At 37.9% G+C, this 19,694-nt stretch overlaps 3 protein-coding genes across 4 annotated transcripts; 1 reads left to right on the forward strand and 2 right to left on the reverse strand.

Moving 5' to 3' along the window:
- The first annotated feature begins 1,058 nt into the window (after nt 1-1,058).
- LOC125211722 (pleiotropic drug resistance protein 2-like) lies at nt 1,059-7,499 on the forward strand. 2 transcript variants are annotated; one of them, XM_048111631.1, is made up of 18 exons: nt 1,059-1,660; nt 1,747-1,867; nt 2,022-2,110; nt 2,205-2,289; nt 2,388-2,678; nt 2,756-2,846; nt 2,987-3,887; nt 3,992-4,152; nt 4,244-4,510; nt 4,603-4,799; nt 4,876-5,208; nt 5,304-5,594; nt 5,685-5,768; nt 5,895-6,028; nt 6,128-6,361; nt 6,444-6,615; nt 6,708-6,962; nt 7,044-7,499. In XM_048111631.1, exons 1-18 carry the CDS (start codon nt 1,293-1,295, stop codon nt 7,314-7,316), a joined length of 4,347 nt encoding a protein of 1,448 aa, XP_047967588.1. In that variant the 5' UTR covers nt 1,059-1,292; the 3' UTR covers nt 7,317-7,499. The 2 variants fall into 2 exon arrangements, with proteins under 2 accessions (XP_047967588.1, XP_047967587.1); XM_048111630.1 differs by having other exon boundaries at nt 6,708-7,499.
- A 351-nt stretch (nt 7,500-7,850) lies between these two features.
- LOC125213645 lies at nt 7,851-13,017 on the reverse strand. Its single transcript, XM_048114300.1, has 3 exons — nt 10,319-13,017; nt 8,696-9,003; nt 7,851-8,345 (listed from the first exon to the last, which is right to left on the reverse strand). The coding sequence occupies exons 1-3, from the start codon at nt 12,667-12,669 to the stop codon at nt 7,978-7,980; spliced, it is 3,027 nt and encodes a 1,008-aa protein (XP_047970257.1). The 5' UTR covers nt 12,670-13,017; the 3' UTR covers nt 7,851-7,977.
- Nucleotides 13,018-14,210: 1,193 nt separating this feature from the next.
- LOC125211170 (vacuolar protein sorting-associated protein 29) lies at nt 14,211-16,832 on the reverse strand. Its single transcript, XM_048110878.1, has 4 exons — nt 16,660-16,832; nt 15,534-15,680; nt 14,903-15,040; nt 14,211-14,714 (listed from the first exon to the last, which is right to left on the reverse strand). The coding sequence occupies exons 2-4, from the start codon at nt 15,663-15,665 to the stop codon at nt 14,409-14,411; spliced, it is 576 nt and encodes a 191-aa protein (XP_047966835.1). The 5' UTR covers nt 15,666-15,680; nt 16,660-16,832; the 3' UTR covers nt 14,211-14,408.
- Between the last annotated feature and the right edge of the window lie 2,862 nt (nt 16,833-19,694).

A 19,694-nucleotide genomic window follows, 5' to 3' on the forward strand; every position in this document is an offset into this window, starting at 1 on the left:
ATTCGCGTCCGCCTCACACCGAACAAGGACCGTCGGCTGCATCGGAAGAAGAAGAATGAGCTGGAGAAAAAGGGGGGAGAAATTTGAATGAAATGAATGTTAGGATTTGTTTATTATTATAGTATTTTCATTGTTTTAATTTAGGGTTTAAAAATGTAAAAGCGGAAAATAGAAAAAAAAAATAGTATTAAATTAGCTACAGTAATTAAAATAAGCTAATCGGGTCAAATTTTCGCTAATTGACGGTTGACCGTCGAGAATTGACGGTGCCGTCAAAAAAGGATGCAAACGATATCATTTTTCATTTGTTTCGGACTTACTTTTTGAAAAGTGAATGTTCTGGACCAAAATCAAAAATCGGCCATATGTAAAGGACCAAAAGGGGATTATACTCTATTCTTTTATAATCTTACATTATTTAGTCGGGGAGTCTTACGGCGATGAGTCCATTTCCGGGACTTGTACACATGCCCATTCTATTATTCCCGCTATCTCATAATAGGAGTCATATTTGATGTGAACATTAATTTTAAGAAATATTATAAAGAATGATGAGTTAAAAAAATTAGCAAAATTGTGTTCTATTCTGAGTTAGTGAAATATATGATCAAAATATCATTTATGGTAAAAATTAAATATAACTTTTATTATGCGACAGACTGAAATAGCAAAATGTGATTCTTATTGTAGCACGGAGAGAATTTGATTTATGAGAGTTGAGTTAATGGCAAAGAGGAGGTAGCGAAATGTGTGAATTTTGATTCTCAAATTTATTATGGAAAATATAGTCATAAAAAATTAGCAACTTAATATCTCAAAATAAAATGAAGATGGAGTAAGAATTCAATAGCTTTCCATATTTAGAAAAAGGTTGCATATGCGTAATCATGCATCCAATTACTTTACAGCGGTTCACATGGAACGAAAACACCGTATCATAACACTATGTTCAATTAAAAAAGTGTAATTGTAGCCCAATTTTGACCAGCTGAATTCAACACACACGCTCACACACACATATATATATTCGCTTACATTTCTCTGCAAAGAAAAAATATCCAACTCTCATTTCAACTTTCATCAAGAGAGGGGGAGAGAAACTGCATGGCTACTTGATTTTCAATTTTTCCCCCTGCAAAGCAAACAAAACAAATCACACACACATTTTTTCATTCTTTTAGCAAATCAAAACCTACACATTTCCTTCTCAAACCTGCATACTCACATCTTCTTCTCCGAAGACAAACAAGGTCAGTAGATATCGACGATAATCTCATCGGAAGCAAGCGGCAATGGCGGCGGCGCTGGCGGGGGACGATCTAGCTCGGTCGACGAGTTCCGCTCGGAGCTGGCGGCAGCAGAGCATACGAGACGTGTGGCAGGGCCCGCCGGACGTGTTCATGCGGAGCAGCACGCGGCGGCAGGCGGAGGACGACGAGGAGGAGCTGCGGTGGGCGGCGATCGAGCGCCTCCCGACGTACGACCGCCTCCGCAAGGGCGTGCTGCAGCAGGTGGTCAGCAATGGCAGGATCGTCCACTCCGAGGTGGATGTGGCCAATCTGGGGTCGCAGGACAAGAAGCAGCTCATGGAGAGCATTCTCAGAGTTGTGGAGGATGACAACGAGAAGTTCCTCCAGAGGCTCAGGAACAGAACTGATAGGTATTGAATCGCATTATTGTGTGTGTGTTGTTGTTTGATTGTGGTGTTGGATTGGTTTTCTGATTGTGATTTATTTGGGGATTTAGGGTTGGGATCGAGATCCCGAAGATTGAAGTGAGGTTTCAGAATCTGTCTATTGAGGGAGATGCGTATGTTGGAACCAGAGCGCTTCCTACTCTCCTCAATTCAACCATCAACACATTGGAGGTGTGTGTTTTTTGTGAAGTGAAAAAATCTTTAAGATTTGGAGTCCGATTCAGTGTGATTCAGTTAATTAGTTGGATCTTACTGTATTAGATTTTTGAAATTTGTGATGCGGAGGAGTTTTACTGTAACTGATAATGGTTGAATGGTGTGATAGGCTACTTTGGGGATGATTGGGCTCTCTCCATCGAAGAAGAGGGTGGTTCAGATCCTTCGAAATGTCAGTGGAGTTGTGAGACCATCAAGGTTAGCTTACAGAATCAAATGGTTAATTTCTGAGTTTTTGAAATTGTTTATCGTGTTTTATTGATGAAAAAAATTGTGTAATGCTTGTTTACAGGATGACGCTTCTTCTCGGACCACCGGGTTCTGGGAAAACTACGTTGCTCAAAGCACTAGCAGGAAAGCCTGATGATGATATGAAGGTGTGTGCAGTTTTCTATCACCAATAATCACAGCATTAATAAAAGCTAAATGCTTCCAAAATTTTTGCAAGTGTGCTGATGTTTAATGTTGTGAGCAGGTGACTGGAAAGATCACCTACTGTGGCCATGAATTTCATGAGTTCGTTCCTCAAAGAACCTGTGCTTATATCAGCCAGCATGATCTTCACCATGGTGAGATGACTGTTCGCGAGACATTGGATTTCTCCGGTAGGTGTTTGGGAGTCGGGACGAGGTATGAAATGCTTGTGGAGTTGTCAAGAAGAGAGAAAGAAGCTGGAATCAAACCTGATCCTGAGATTGATGCATTCATGAAGGCCACAGCCTTAGTGGGGCAAGAAACTAGTTTGATCACGGATTATGTGCTCAAGGTTCGTCTGCATTTCATTGTTGCTTCTAAGCATTTACTGTGAAAGAGTAAGCCTAACGTGTGTATGATTTTATACAGATTCTTGGATTGGATATATGTGCTGATATTATGGTTGGAGATGATATGAGGAGAGGAATTTCTGGTGGACAGAAGAAGCGTGTTACAACCGGTATGTTTTAGTCAGTTTTTAGGAGGAATGCTGATAAAAAGAAACTGATTTCAAGAAACAGTCTGAAAACTTGTACTTTTATTACTACTACTACTACTACTACATTTTACTTATGATGGTTAGTGCCTTGATAAATGCAGGGGAAATGTTGGTTGGACCAGCAAAAGCATTCTTCATGGATGAAATTTCAACAGGGCTAGATAGTTCCACAACCTTCCAGATTGTGAAATTTATGAGGCAGATGGTTCACATCAATGACATAACCATGGTCATCTCTCTACTGCAGCCGGCTCCGGAGACCTTCGATCTTTTTGATGACGTGATCCTCCTCTCTGATGGCGAGATCGTCTACCAGGGCCCTCGTGAGAGTGTGCTTGAGTTCTTTGAATATATGGGGTTCAGATGCCCGGAGAGAAAGGGGGTTGCAGACTTTCTGCAAGAAGTGACCTCAAAGAAGGATCAAGAACAGTATTGGTGTCGCAAGAATCAGCCTTACAGCTACGTCTCGGTGCCCGATTTTGCACAGGCTTTTAACTCTTTTCACATAGGGCAGCAGCTTAATGAAGATCTGAGGGTTCCGTATGACAAGTCCAGAGCTCATCCAGCTGCATTGGTTAAGGAGAGGTTTGGAATCTCAAGCATGGAGCTTTTCCGGGCTTGTTTTGATAGGGAGTGGTTGCTGATGAAACGTAGCTCGTTTATTTACATCTTTAAGACCACACAGATCACTATTATGGCAACAATTGCGTTGACAGTTTTCCTCAGAACTGAGATGAAGACGGGTCGAGTCGAGGATGCTGCTAAGTTTTGGGGAGCGTTGTTCTTCAGTCTTATCAATGTTATGTTTAATGGAATGCAGGAGCTTGCAATGACTGTTTTTAGGCTTCCTGTGTTTTTCAAGCAGAGGGATAGTTTGTTCTACCCGGCATGGGCCTTCGCGTTGCCTATTTGGGTGCTTCGTATTCCTATCTCTGTCGTTGAGTCTGCATTGTGGATCATCTTCACTTACTACACCATAGGATTTGCACCTTCTCCTGTTAGGTAAATTGCAAGTGAATATCTAACTAGAAAGTTGAAATATGAGAACTGTGAAATGGCTGTTTGAATTTTGATTGATTCTTGATATGCAATGCAAATATTTTCAGGTTTTTCAAACAGCTCTTAGCCTTCGTTGGGGTGCATCAGATGGCTCTCTCCCTCTTCCGTTTCATTGCTGCAGTTGGAAGAACTCAAGTCGTTGCGAACACATTTGGAACCTTCGCCTTGTTATTGGTGTTTGTGTTGGGAGGCTTTGTCGTTGCAAAGGGTAAATAATGACTTGATTACCCTCATGCAGTTGAGATGTGATTTTATATATTTAGTGATTGTTTTGAGATGATGGATATTGCTTTTGACAGATGATATCCAAGACTGGATGATATGGGGTTACTACGTCTCTCCTATGATGTACGGACAGAACGCCATTGCCATCAATGAGTTCCTCTCAGAGAGATGGGCTGCACCTGCACCTGCCAATTCATCTGAACCGACTGTGGGAAAGACCCTTCTCAAGGAAAGAGGTTTGTTCACAACGGAGTCATGGTACTGGATCTGCATCATTGCTCTCTTCACCTTCTCTGCGCTGTTCAACGTCCTCTTCGTTGCTGCATTGACATACTTGAACCGTAAGTACCATCTCCCTCCTACTTGGCATCTCTGCTGAGCATGATGATGATTTATCGCGTGTGGCTAACTGTTTTTTGGTGCTTGTTCTCAGCTCTGGGCGATAACAAGGCCATCATCAACGAAGACAACGAGGAGAGCAAGAAAAAGAACAGAGTGACAGAAATGACTGCAAGGAATAATAATGGGATTGTGGAGTCAAGCAATGAACCAAGAAGAGGGATGGTGTTGCCTTTTGAGCCGCTCTCTCTTACTTTCAACCATGTCAATTACTATGTTGATATGCCCGCTGTAAGCCTCTCTCTTTCTATCTCTCTCTATCTAAACAATGCTAGTTCCTAACTTGACGCAACGACATTTGATGCAGGCAATGAAGACACAAGGTGTTGAAGAGGAAAGACTGCAATTGCTGAAAGATGTGAGTGGAGCATTCAGGCCCGGTGTACTAACAGCGTTGGTCGGAGTTAGTGGTGCAGGAAAAACGACGTTAATGGATGTCTTGGCCGGTAGAAAGACAGGAGGCTACATTGAAGGACCCATAACCGTCTCAGGCTTCCCCAAGAACCAGGAAACGTTTGCACGAGTGAGTGGCTACTGTGAGCAGAATGACATCCACTCTCCCTACGTCACTGTCTACGAGTCACTTCTCTACTCTGCTTGGCTGCGTCTGGCCGCTGATGTCGATACAGAAACGCGAAAGGCAAGCTAACCCCATCACCATCTCTCCTTCTCACACCCTAATACCAATGAGTGAACTTGGTTTTTTAACAAAATCTTGATTTTTGATCGCTGCAGATGTTTGTTGAGGAGGTGATGGACCTAGTTGAGTTGAACCCTCTGAGGAATGCTCTTGTTGGGCTCCCGGGAGTCGATGGTCTCTCAACCGAACAGAGGAAGAGGCTCACTATTGCTGTTGAGTTGGTGGCTAACCCTTCCATAATCTTCATGGATGAACCAACTTCTGGGCTTGATGCTCGAGCAGCTGCTATCGTGATGAGGACAGTGAGGAACACAGTGGACACAGGCAGAACAGTTGTCTGCACAATTCACCAGCCTAGCATTGACATTTTTGAAGCTTTTGATGAGGTATTTACAAACTACAATCTCATAATGACGAAGTTAACCTCATTACATTCTTCACAGTGATACTCAAATACATGATATCTATTTGTGCAGCTTCTGTTGATGAAACGAGGAGGACAAGTCATCTATGGAGGACCTCTTGGTCGCCATTCCCACAAGCTCGTTGAGTACTTTGAGGTGAGGTTTCTATTTTTTCTGTGTGTTTTTTCTTTTTTTTTGGTTTTTTAGGCTAAACTGTACTAAGGAGTACGTGCTGAGTGCTCGTGTGGACAACAAGAAGCCTAACCTTGATTCTAAATTCAGGCTATACCTGGTGTTCCCAAAATCAAAGAGGGATACAATCCGGCTACATGGATGTTGGAGGTCAGCTCATCTGCGGTTGAAGGCCAAATGGATGTCGACTTTGCTGAAATCTATGCCAACTCTGCCCTTTACCGGTGAGAGAAAAAAATCATTTCACAAGCTCTACATATGCAATCTGTTCAACAGATTAGTGTCCTAATCTACTTTCTTGATTTCTTTTTGGAAAAATATAGGAACAACCAAGAGCTGATCAAGGAACTGAGCGCACCAGCACCGGGGGCAAAGGACCTATACTTCCCCACGCAGTATTCTCAATCATTCTTGACACAATGCAAGGCTTGCTTTTGGAAGCAGCACTGGTCATACTGGAGAAACTCTCAGTACAATGCTATTCGTTTTTTCACAACTGTGATCATCGGTGTGATGTTTGGCGTTATCTTTTGGCAGAAAGGGAATCAGAGTAAAATGTAAGTCGATATCATTTCTAGGCATTGATACTAAACTTGCTTTTTTGTGTGAATTGTAGTAACAAAAACCTTTTTGTAACAGAAAAGGGCAACAAGACTTGATGAATCTGCTGGGAGCTACATATTCTGCAGTTCTTTTCTTGGGTGCCGCCAATGCTTCTGCCGTTCAATCCGTTGTAGCAATTGAGAGAACAGTGTTCTACCGCGAGAGGGCTGCAGGGATGTACTCAGAGCTACCATACGCGTTCGCTCAGGTAAAAAGAACATCTCCACTATAATCATTATCTCTTGCATCAAAGAGACGAAAACTAGGAAACAACTTGCTGACTTTCTGCATGATGTGTAGGTGGCGATAGAGACGGTGTATGTGGCCATTCAGACATTGGCTTACTCTTTGCTTCTCTACTCCATGATCGGATATGAATGGACCGGAGAGAAATTCTTCTACTTCTACTACTTCATCTTCATGTGCTTCACCTACTTCTCTATGTACGGAATGATGGTTGTTGCATTGACCCCTGGCTACCAAATTGCTGCTATTGTCATGTCCTTCTTCCTCAGCTTCTGGAACTTGTTCTCCGGCTTCCTCATCCCTCGTCCAGTGAGTACTCTAAATTCTCACAAACAACGAACAAAATCTTTAACACACAGCATAATGCTAACGAAAACATGTTTCTTGCAGCTTATCCCAATCTGGTGGAGATGGTACTACTGGGCCTCACCTGTCGCATGGACAATCTACGGTGTTTTCGCGTCTCAGATGGGAGATGTGACGAGTACCCTTGAGACGTCCGGCAACATAAGTCAAGTTTCAGTGAAGGACTTTCTTCAAAATGCCCTGGGATATGATCATGACTTCCTCCCTGCAGTTGTGGCTGCTCATGTTGGTTGGGTGCTCCTCTTCTTCTTCGTGTTCGCCTACGGAATCAAGTACCTTAACTTCCAGAGGAGATAGGCTACAGGTTTATTTGTCATAGGCTAAGTGTGTATACTGTGTAGGCTGTTTTGCTAGATAGGAGACAACCTCCATTTTTTTCATTTCTGTTCTCATATTAGAACTGTGTAACTACTCTATTTTTGTTGTATTTATTGTTTTAAAGTTGTATAACTATTCAATCAATAAAGTCATTCTTGAACATCCACACCTTTATAATTTTATTTTTCTAGAGTAAATGTGAATCTCTTCAATTTTGCGTATGACATCGCTCAACGTACACTAATTCATAACTTAATTTGAAAGTCATATTTCGACTCGGATTTTACTAATTTTTTCTTCTGCAGTACTATATGCTTACAACAAGTACACAAACAAGAAATCTTCAATATTTAGCATGCTTGAAAATGTTAGACAGCTTTCTTGATTTTTTGATAGATTGCAGAGAAATATTTTGATTGCTATTATGTAACCTATGCCAAAATATTAATAATATTTGCAATGCCAATCTTATTGATAATACATCACAAGCCAACTTCAAACAAAAACAAAAAATCAAGAACTGAAATATGTTTTATATAAATCAAAAGTTCAATCTTCTGATTTACAAATCAGTCATCAAAACATGCAGAAAAAAAGCAGATCAAAATATGGGTTAGTGTTAGTACAATAGTACTTATTATCATCTGCCAGTTTCTCTACCAGTATCTATAGGTGCATCCACAAAGCTCAATATCTGCTTTTTGCTCTTCAAAACGCATCGTTTCTTGGTATTGAAATCGAGTTTATCCAGATCCTCAGCAATTCCCAGGTAGCCATACAAATAGTCATCCTCTCTCTCTGAAGATACTGCATTTTTCCCTCGCGAACTTCCACATTCGGACTTTAGTTGCTTGAAATCGGTTCTCCCGTGCTTGGATTTGATGTAGCTCTTGTCCAACCTCCCTGCCTCGCGTAATCCAGAAAGTGTACCGTTGAACTTTACCAGCAACACACTCTGATTCGCAGGTTTTCCATAGCATACCTTGAGAATGCTTTTATAACCCATATCTAGACCAAAAAGATGAACGAATTACATAAAACACGAGTAATGAAGAAGGCATCACGTTCGATATATAGCATGGCATGCATAATTACAAGATACACAAGCACCTACAGCTAATGTAGTCCTAAAGAAAACAGACTATTTTGCCAACATTTATAGAGGAGATCTGATGAAGTAAACCCACATGAAACACGAGCAACAAAGAAGGTATCATGTTCGATATATAGCATGACATGCATAATTGCAAGATACTACCATGAATTTGAACATTATAAAGACGATTTGATGAAGTTTATGAGTAGAACCGATAATACAATGAAGTTAAGAAGCAGTAAAGAATCTGAGTGATTTATACCTCTGAGCTTGGTATCTAGCTTCTCAGAGGATATGATAACCCTTTCACCGGGACTCGTGTTATCTATGCTACTGTTGTGAACAACAACGATCGGTGGCCAAATGATGATATCTTCTTTCAAAACTCGAGTCTCTGCATCACTCATGACTTCACGACGCCAATCACTGCTAGGGTGGTCTGTAATCTTCCATCCCATCAGTGTACAGAGTGCCTTGTGCAAGCCCAAATGCTGAGACCTCACACCAACTTTCTTGGATGTGACGGCATGCATTGCAAGTCTATCTGCCCCAACAAACTCCTTGGAAATGCTGAACCAAGACCCGGCCAATAAAGTTATAATACTATAAGTTGCAAATGAATCATAAAATCGTAAACTTTTTAAAAAAATCATGTTATGGGACTAATTAAGAATGCAAAACAACAACACATCTATATATACAAAATCCTAAAAATCTGTAATTTAGGCAATAGGCAGCCAGCCACATTGGAAAAATCTTTGATGGACGAATGAGCTCATCGTCTAGCTGTTTACTGTTTAAATTAAAGAAAATATCAATATCAATGATGATCCCAAAAACAGCATCATTATCCTTTGATATGAACACTAGCCATGCAACAACATATCGAACCCAAACCAGAAAGGGTTGCCAACATAACGACAAGGAATCCCCAAGAAGAAAAACTTATCACAGGAATGGAATCATGTGAAGGTAGCCAAACTTTTTTGAATGAGAATCAGTCCTCCATAGTGCCCCTACCCCTAAAAAGCTACCAAGTAACCCATGAACTAAGGCATTTTAGCAACTCTGGGATGTTAAATCACACCACCAGAAAATGGACAGCTGCATGATTGCCTAAAGTATTGATATACTCCAGTAAAACTTCTCCTAATTCCAATGACATCCTAAATGACAAATAGTTCCATATATAATCAGCGTGGCACATTAAATGGCTTTAGTACCCAACATAAGCCGTCATGCAGAGCCACAAGCATACTGGCAAGGCTGCATTTTATGCTCTGGCTGACTCACATCAAAATATTTTCTTCCATTGTTTCAACCAACACAAGTTCCGTAAACACATACAGGATTACAAATACACGTAATGGATCCTTCCTGAAATCACATTACACAGCACACTACTTCAACTTCAGCTCCTTTTTCTTTGCCTTTTCAGCCCTTCAAATAGGCCATGGGACTCCCGAATTCCAATTTCCACTATCCCCACATAAAATCCATTAGGTTAACATGCATTTTACTACAAATTTCTAGACATGATCATGAAAAATATCCAAAAGAAATTTTACTTATTCTGATAAGCAGAACCCTCATGACTAACTAGCAGCAAAATGATAGTCCGTATCTCGAAACATGATGCCTTATATCCTATATATGTGCTTTCCAACATTGCAAGGACATATTTTCGCTGGGACTGCATTAACAAGGTATCAAATGTTGAGAGAATGCAAACCGTGCACACAAATTCTGACTGAACTCTTACCAGACAATCTCACTTGATGTAATAAAATGAGACCACAGAATTAATACCTATTAGGTTTCTGAAAGAGCAAATTAGTAGGTTAAACAAAAAAGGGAAGACGCGTTCATGACGTAGAGCACAGACCTGCCGCATACAAAGCACTTTAAAATGCCAGCTTTTCTTCCTTGCTCCATGTATTTATTTCTTTTTATCGGCGTCTCATTAATTTGTTTGAGAAATTTGAAAAATGCGCTTTGCATCAGCTGCTTGAACTCCTCAGACTTTTCAGGCGGTTCGGATTTTGCTAGACTAAGATGATCTTCTGAATGGTTTCCATCATGATAGTGATCACCTCCATCTGGATGGTTTTGCTCGTTGCTTATTGTGGTAGAACTCACATTTTTTATCCACGGAGGAGGTGCTAACCGCTTCTTTATGGAAGGTTTATACGTCTTCATTAGCCGCTGTGAAACATGAAGTTTTTGAGTGGGTCCCAACCTCTTTTTTATATCTCTAGAGTCTGATTTGTGGGGTTCAATTGAGCGATGTGCCTGGAAATTTGAAGAAGATGGTTCATCACTGTGCATCCTGCTTGACCTTCTCCATGTTTTCTCATAGTCAGATCTGCTTGACATGGGCTCCTTAGAAAAATCTAAATGATCAATTTCATCTCCCACATCTACTTTATTGTAAATCCTACGAGCTCCTTTTCCATCAGCAGATATTCTAATTCCAATATCTTGCTCGTACACCATCTCTTCCCTAATGTGTTTGTCCCTCAGGCTCCTCTCGCAGGATTCAACGAAACTGAAATCTACCGTAGACAACCTCTTTCTTGGGCTATCATAAAGTCCACCAAGGGTGGGGTTATATTCTCTTGATTGCAAGGGATCTGAATTTTCATACTGAGACCACTGATGACCATCTATATCGGCATGATGTTTTTCTGTTTTAACACCTCCATATCCATAATATCCTTCTGCTCCATAATTGAGGTGAGTACTTTCAGTACCCAAAGTATCCACATCTTCCCTTCTGAAATGGAGTGATCCCGGCACATCAGGCGTTGATTGCACTTGAAAAGAAGGATATTGGTTCAAAAGTTCATCTTCTTCCATTTGTTCTTTATGACAACATGCATCAACCCTACGCTTCAAGGCATTAATTCTCGATATCTGCTTGTCTCTGTAGTCTTCTTCAACATCATTGATCCTTCCACTTATCCTGTCTAATTCGCTTCTACCAAATTCTGCATATGACCAATCTCCCTGTCTACTCTCAGGAAACCCAACATATAAATGTGAACTGCTCCGTTTATCATCTAATTGACCTCCAGGTTCTGCGAGTAACATGTTCTTCTCCGTATCACTATATCCATCGAGGCGAATTGGCTGAGGAGCCAGTCTACTCCCTCGCTCGAGAACATCTGAGGATGGCATATGAAGGTCTCTGGTAGGAGAATAACCAGACAAGCCCTCTCTTGAGATGCCCATAGGCACATGATTGTAGTCCTTATGTTGAGATGTTGATACCATAATGTCAGAATTTCCCTTCGAGTATCCACGAGAAGACAGGAGTTTGTCTTCCTCCTTGAATTTGTATATTTTACTTTCTAATGCTTTCCCTACTCCCTGATACCTATCCTGGAAATGCAAGCTGCCACTTTCCTTTTCAAGATAATTATCTTCTTGGTCATTTAATCCACCCCTTCTCTCCAAATGAGGTTCATCCCGAAAATGAAAATATCGTTTTCTATCTTCATCACCCCCACTTAAACTACTAACATGTAGATCATCCACTCCACCACGAGCCAGTGTAGAAGAATCAGAGTGCATATTTCCTCTGTTCTCATACTTCAAGGAAACAGGCATCGTGCTATCTAAATACTGCAGTGCCGGCAATCCAGCTCGACCCCTATCCAAGAAATGATTTTGCAGATGAAAATCTCTGTCACCACTGCTAGAGACATTCACATCACCAACGCCACTTGATCCACGAGTGAGGCCATATTCCCTCCAGCTGAGAGGATCAGATTTCCTGGATCCATCCAAAGGCTCATCCCACTTCAACTGCCTCGATCTCATATCACCACGATATGAATCCTCATTATAAGATCTCCTAGAACCCCCAACACTTACCTCATTATCATAACCCCCTCTAGCTCCATCTCCATAGTTAGACAATTCCACAGGCCTTTCCCTATCCATATCCCTATCCCTTTCAAAATGAACATTCTCCCCAATTCTCCGAGGGCTCCGAAATCTCCTACCATCATCCTCATACACATCCCTATCGTAATCAGAAAATCTCGAAACCCTATCCTCAAAATGATCCCTTTCCTCAATCCTCCGCGACGACCTTCCCTCCCCTGAATATTCATCCACCCCACGCCGTCGATACGGCGACAGCTTCCAATCCCGCGACCTAGGCGGCGGGCGCCGAGGCGAAGGCGATCGGCCCCGATAACCCCCTCGATATCGCCTCTCCTCAATCATGTCAGCAACAAAAACATAAAAACACAATCGCGATTCAACAACGCAGTGGAAAGTGACAAATAACTCTAGAGACTCAAAAACCTACCACGCCATGATCGTAATGTCAGAAGCAACAAAATCAAACCTAACCGGTAAATTCCTGAACCACAGAACCCCCAAAACCTAAAATTATTCAACAAATCAATACAAAATTCCAACCTTCCGGCTACGGGGAGCCAGCCATGTCTGAATCGCGATTCAATCTATACGGTTACACAGATTTGATCGCAGCTATTGTGATTTTTGGGGAAATCTCAGTCTCTGGCAATTAAATTAGGCCAATTGTTGTTTTTTTTTGGGTGAATAAAAACGAGATTATATACGTATTCACGTTATAATGAATCTAAACAATTTTATTCTCATGTGATGACGTTCTGAATTTTCCTTAATTTCTCATTTAATTTATTTTTTTAGTGTAAAGAGACTATGTTTTTTAAAAAGGTTAACTTTATATGTGATCTTCAAAAAGGTGAGGGCTATAAATCGAATGAATAAAGTAAATATTTGTATACTACAAAAAGATTGATTTGTAAGTCATTATTTAGAAGACTGATAAATTCGCATAATTTGAAAAAAAAATAAAAATAGTGCACTATATAATTATGGATCGGACAGAAAATCACTCTAAATTTTATAGAAACAAAAAATAGATCCTATCGCCATAATGATTTCATGTGCTAATATACTTTAAAGGCATTAAATGTAATCTTTATTTTTATGAAACATGTCTCCTACTCTGAAAAAAGTTAATAAATTATTAATAAATATTAGAATCCAGACATAAAAAACATTTTCTGTAAAAGATTACTAAAATCTGATTTTAATATTATAAGGTGAATTGTTGTCGGTTTGTAGCAATTACTTTGTAGGCCGACTTCCATACTTCATTATATACAGAAATCTAATTAAATAAATATACAGTAAATAAGACAAAAAAAAATCATAGAACCAAAAATACTGCATAGTTATAAAACGATACTCTCTTCGTCCACCAATACAAAGCAGTTTTGACCCAGCATAAAGTTTTAAAAAATTAAGTACTACTAGAAGTTTAGTTGAAAAGGTTAGTGAAAGATGTATACTGCTTTTATATAAACCCTCTGTTTTATGTTTCAAACTATAATAGATTCACTTCTTTTTAGCATTTCGACATAAAAATTAAGAAAGAGACATTAAATATATTAAATGAAGAGATAATAAAATATGAAAGATAGAAAAATAGAGTAAATAAAGTAAGTGAGAGAGTATTAGTTTTTGCTAAATAGAAAAATGACTTTATTACAATAGAATGATCAGAAACAAGAAAATGACTTCACTACTATAGAACGAAAGGATTATTAGTTTTATAATGAAAATGTGAGTGACATAAAATTAGTGGAATGCGAGGTCCATTACCATAAATAATAAAAAAAACAAATGAGAAGTTTATTGATGGACGGACAAATGAGAAGTTTATTGGTGGACGAAAGAAGTATACAACTTATGATAACAAAGGGACCAAATTGTTGAAAACCTGTTAAATCGGAGATAGTTATATATTCATATTCATCACATCAGTCATTAATTCAAACCAGGGCATATCCTATTACCAATATTGAAAACAAAACGATCAAATGAAAATATGTTACCGAATTCCTAATGCAGAATACACAACTGAAATCCATGACACTCGTCATGCTCTGGTGAGGCGTTGTCTTCGCTTAGTGAGGCAAGTTTGTTGGTGTTGTCGTCTTCTTGAAGTCAATCTTGTCAACCTTCACCTCCCCGTCTATGAGTTCATAAACGTACACCACGACTCGCAGGCCATCAATGTCCATGAGGACAAAGCTAGGGTTGACATCATAAGTGATGCTGCTGAAGGCACCGGTGGCAGATCCGGGATTAATGACAACTCCAGCCTCGTGTTTGTAAGCAGTGAATTGGTGTGTGTGGCCGGTGACAAGGATGTCTACATCTAGCTGCCTCTGGAGCATGGCAAGTGAGTCGAGATCTCCCCATGGAATAACCTTCACATATTATTGTAAGAAAGATCGTTAAAAGGGTGGGAAGATGAGGTGAAGCACAGTTGCTACAGTTAGCATCTCGTGTTAACAACCTCGCTCACAAATCTCATAGTCAGAAAGTCAAACTGAGACGGAAAACTAAAGAGAATTGAACAATCCAACTATGTAACAAGAAAGAAAAGGAAACACACCTGGTGACCATGGCATACACCAAGCTTAAACTGGCCAATTGTTAATGTTTTGGTGTCTGGATAACGTGAGTCCTCATCATATTCACCGCGAGTAATGTGCAAGTCTGGACAAACAGTTTTCAAGTACTCATGAACCTCCTGCAAATATGTGAAGATATGGTTATACAGATACGGTGAGCATGAAATCATTCACTTTCATTACAGAGGGGGGGGTATAAAAAGAAAAACCCAAATCCCACGTAATAAATGGAGTAATATTTACCTTGGTGCAAATCAACCTTGACAATTAACACCTTAACCTTTAGTTTTGAGCTAGTCTTATTCAGGAAATCACACATCACATTTGAGTCATTTGACAACGTTGGAGCTAATTGATAGTCAATTTAGTGCAGCACGTCAAGTTTTTACCAGTTACTACATTTAAGTAGGGAACTCCAAAAGATTAATTTGCAATAGCCTCAGTTAACAAGCAATACCATTAGCTTATCCTGAATGCATTTGTCTAATAAAGAAGTCTGAAGTAAGAGATTAAGCATATAACCCAAGCCAAATTCTTGTCATGTCTAATAAATAGTAGTGCATATCAAATGGATGCAAATTCTCCAGTTTTTCAGAAAATATATACACTTACTTTGATACATAAGTTTCCAGTACAAATGACGTGCTGGATCTTTCCAGGAACAAGCATAGACTTGAACTTTGCAGGCAGATCTGGTGCCCTGTGCGGTATGTGTAAATCACCTAATGCTAGTACTAGCACCATCCCTCCAATCTATACCTATAAAACCCACACATGTCAATATTTGCTGACAAAACTCATCCCCCATCCGCCAAATACTTGCTCATCACATATAATAAATCATCTTATAAAAGCCATAAGATCTGTTCGATTAATATACATGAGAAAGAGTTTAACATGCACATTTTATCCAATAAATGCATGCATAATCAAGAATTCATTTGAGCTCATCGCTTTCTATTATAATTTATAACCATGGATCCCAGCCAAATTCAGTACATCACAAAGCTTCCACCAAGATACACAGCATCCATTATATGTCTATGAAAAAATCAAACAATTTGACATCAAATTTCAATGTCTCTCATAACATATTATTCAAATTTCTAGATCCATATATTCCAATTCAGGAAAAATGAGCAATCTTATAACAAAAATGGACTGAGATGGGAAGAAGAATACTTATGCAACATCGGGGAAGAAACAATACTTTTGCTATTTTTTGGATAAGTGAGGAATGTTTGCGTGGGTAACACACTGATTCAGATCATCAATAACTCACATTTCATATCTGAACAGACAGCATTGACATTTTTAAAGGTAAGAAAGTTATCATCAATTCATCATACATAAGGAATGTTCAAACAATAAGTAGAAACACTCAAACACATGCTAGTCTGCGATCACCTCGAATGCTATATGCAGCAATCATAACTCAGAATCTAGAAATGCTTAAATAACACATTCTTCAGCCACTCGAAGATGAAAGATCATCCGATTATGTGATCTGGCATATGACGCAATTTAGTTTGAAGGTCAGTTAATAAGAGCGCTTCAAAACACATATACTCGGGAGTGAGGAAAGTTAAGCTGATCAACCTCAACAAGAAGGAATTTCAGTGTATCGTTACAGGATTCATGAGATTGAACGGAGCATTGCGATTCAGATTTTTCCAATAAGATGAAACATGAAAAGCAATAAAAAGTCAATGAATGGCCAGAAAAGGGGCTAGCTTACGAGAGTAATAGAGAAATTCGAGCTGCCGCTGGAGGAAGGTGGCGCCGACGAAGATGAGCTTCCGGAAAAGGAGAGAAATTGAGCGCGAACGTTGATCGTGAAGTTGGAATTAGGGTTTGATCGGAAGATCCCCTTTGATCGATGACGCCGAAGTAAATGAGTAACTTTGATTTTGGAAATATTGGTTTTTGTGGGGCCTATCTTATTATATAAAAATTTCCATACTACTTTAGACTTTTTATTAAAATTTCTAGGATTATTGGTCCCTCATATGACGAATTGTGACCAAATTTTAAATAATTCAGGAACACAAAATTTTATCGTAAAAATTTTGATTGAATATGGGATTGCTATAATAAATGTGAATGGATAAATCGAACCATACATGTCACTGAGAACTCAATTGAAAATTTTGTCTAAGGAAATACAAATTTTTTGTTGATACTCAATCGTAATACTTGCGTGAATCGATATTATTTACAAGTTAATCGCTATAAAAAAAATGACTGTCATTTCTATAATTAAGTGTTAAGTTTGTGAAAAATAATTCGACAATAATTCGTAATATTAGTGACTAATTACTCATAATTTAAAGATAAGTGGTTGTTGTATAATAACTGAAAAAGAGTTTAATATACGTAATTAATAAATGAAAAACATATTATTAATAGATCTATACGTATATAAAAGGCGAGTTTTAGCCTTAATACTGAATATTTATTAGCTATGGGGCATAAATTTAAATATGTATAAGTTTTGGAATTTTGAGTAATTATTATGATAGGTTTAATGCCTATGATTTTATTCAACAATATAAATGTAGATAGGGGTGTCAAAATGGATATCGAATATCGGGTATCCAAACCTGAAATATCGGGTAATTGAATATTCGATATCCGATTTTTCGGATTTTGGGATCGGGTTCGGGTATAAGATTTTTGGATTATCGGGTTACCCGATATCCGATCGGGTATACCCAAATTACCCCATTTTTTTTATTAATTTAATAAATTAAATATTTATTCTTTTATTTAAAAAAATTAAATAATTAAATATACTCTCAAAATCCTTCACTTTTAAGTCACATTTAGGATTAATGTTTGAATTGTGATGTTTATTATGGATGAATAATGGATATTATAACTTATGAATTTTTAATTTTCTTAAAAAAATTTAAAAAAATACAAAATCGGGATTGGGTACCTGATTTATCGGGACTGGATACCCGAGTCAGGTATTTGGGTATCCGAAATTATTTTCGGATCAGGGTATCGATATTAGATTTGAGAAATTCGGGATCGGATACCCGAAATTTTATACTTGACAGGCCTAAATGTAAACGTAGAATTAATATATTCAAATATGGTAGTCATAATTTTGTAACTGCTTTCTACACCCTAATAAATTAAAATTACTGCCAAAACTTTAAGTTATTATAATGATGGTAAGCAAAGTGTCAGTTACTACCCGCGAAAATTGTATAAGCAAATTTCTATGCTATAGTTTTAAACGTACATTACAACTTCTCACAAAATGTCAGTTACAACTTTCTAACATATAAATCTTTAATATTTTTAATGTGGAGCCTTGAAGCCTAAACCCAATCATGCTATAATTTAATCCATTTATAATAGTTTCTTTCTACTTTTTGCTTTAAATAGGTATCATGTGTTACCTTATAATTCACATCCTCACTGTCTCCTCTCATCACATCACGAAATCTCGGCAAAAAAGTATATTTTCCGATAAGTTATTATTCTTTGCCAATGATAGCGTATTTATTTGAGTATATAGTAAGCGTTCTTTTGGTGTGACTAATATGTTCCTAACATTGTAATCTTACCAGAAAAAAATTGGAGTCATGGAATTCACATTCCTACATGATCTAAAGCATAGCAATAACTAAATCAGTCAACAGAGACCGGTGTGCACGTATTTTCTATGATCGTAAGTTATGTGTTTTGTTACTTATTAAGTTTTTTTTATTTATTTAAAACCATTAACTTTTACTATATTCTTTTTCTATGCAGACCAATAGGATTCAAGGAACATGTCTCGGCACCTTACCAATTAAGCTTCGTGATCAAATTCGGGAGGGATAATTATTTCTATTTTCAATTTTTTGTGAGAAAAAATAGAGCCATACTCCTATTAACAAAATTATCATACCTCAGCAAGGTAGTTCGATCAGTCTTATACAATGTGCACATGTCAACATATTCTCAACCTTAATTTGTCACATTTTTTAACACATCCTTTACACACCATGTAGAATCACTCCCTGCAATGACAATCTACAGTTTCAAATTTGCCAATAATTCAATACGACCATTCCTATGGAACACAAACCCAACAAATTTCATTCAAAGAGAAATAATTTTATTCAAAAAGGACGGATTTTTTTGGTTATTGATCACTTAATTATACTTTTTCCATATTAATTCAAGCCATAGTTTATTAGTATTATTGTTTTGGACTATAATATTAGTATAATTACTTTAATGTATTGATAATAGCTTTTTTTACATATAATTTGTGGAATAATTATTTCATATTGATGTTTAAAACATTATTAATTTGTGGAAAATACTACTGATGAAACTAAAATAAATTTTACAAATTAAATGTAATATTAATAAGTAAATTTTTATAAAAGTGTGCGTCACTTTGTATTTTTATTTTACAAGTTAAGGGTTTAGGGTTTAGACACTGGCGGACACACATAATGATGGGGGAGGGCTTAAGCCCTTCCCAATTTTTTTTTTTTAATTTTTAGTTGTAAAATCTTATAATTTTTTTAATAATTTGTGTGAATTAATGTGTAAAAGCCCCTACCAAAATAGAAAAGTATAAGAAAATTATTATTCCATACAAAATTTGAATATATAGCCTCTATCCTAACAAATTTATGCGTCCACCACTGGGTTTAGATGAAACTAAAATAAAGTTTACAAATTAAATTTAATATTAATAAGTAAATTTTTATAAAAATATGCGTCACTATGTATTTTTATTTTACAAGTTAAAATATAGTA

This window comes from Salvia hispanica, chromosome 3 (assembly GCF_023119035.1).
Source record: "Salvia hispanica cultivar TCC Black 2014 chromosome 3, UniMelb_Shisp_WGS_1.0, whole genome shotgun sequence".
NCBI lineage: Eukaryota > Viridiplantae > Streptophyta > Magnoliopsida > Lamiales > Lamiaceae > Salvia > Salvia hispanica.

Bases quoted from the DNA above. Each gene is read 5' to 3' on its own strand.
- LOC125211722 (XM_048111630.1), top strand. From the start codon at position 1,293: ATGGCGGCGGCGCTGGCGGGGGACGATCTAGCTCGGTCGACGAGTTCC. The intron at 3,888-3,991 runs GTAAATTGCAAG...AAATATTTTCAG, and splicing joins TTTGCACCTTCTCCTGTTAG to GTTTTTCAAACAGCTCTTAG. The intron at 6,029-6,127 runs GTGAGAGAAAAA...GGAAAAATATAG, and splicing joins GCCAACTCTGCCCTTTACCG to GAACAACCAAGAGCTGATCA.
- LOC125211170 (XM_048110878.1), bottom strand. From the start codon at position 15,665: ATGGTGCTAGTACTAGCATTAGGTGATTTACACATACCGCACAGGGCA. The intron at 15,041-15,533 runs GTAAGTGTATAT...ACATATTTGCAG, and splicing joins CTGGAAACTTATGTATCAAA to GAGGTTCATGAGTACTTGAA. The intron at 14,715-14,902 runs GTGTGTTTCCTT...TAATATGTGAAG, and splicing joins GTGTATGCCATGGTCACCAG to GTTATTCCATGGGGAGATCT.
- LOC125213645 (XM_048114300.1), bottom strand. From the start codon at position 12,669: ATGATTGAGGAGAGGCGATATCGAGGGGGTTATCGGGGCCGATCGCCT. The intron at 9,004-10,318 runs GTCTGTGCTCTA...GTCTTGGTTCAG, and splicing joins AAGTGCTTTGTATGCGGCAG to CATTTCCAAGGAGTTTGTTG. The intron at 8,346-8,695 runs GTATAAATCACT...TTTTTGGTCTAG, and splicing joins GCTAGATACCAAGCTCAGAG to ATATGGGTTATAAAAGCATT.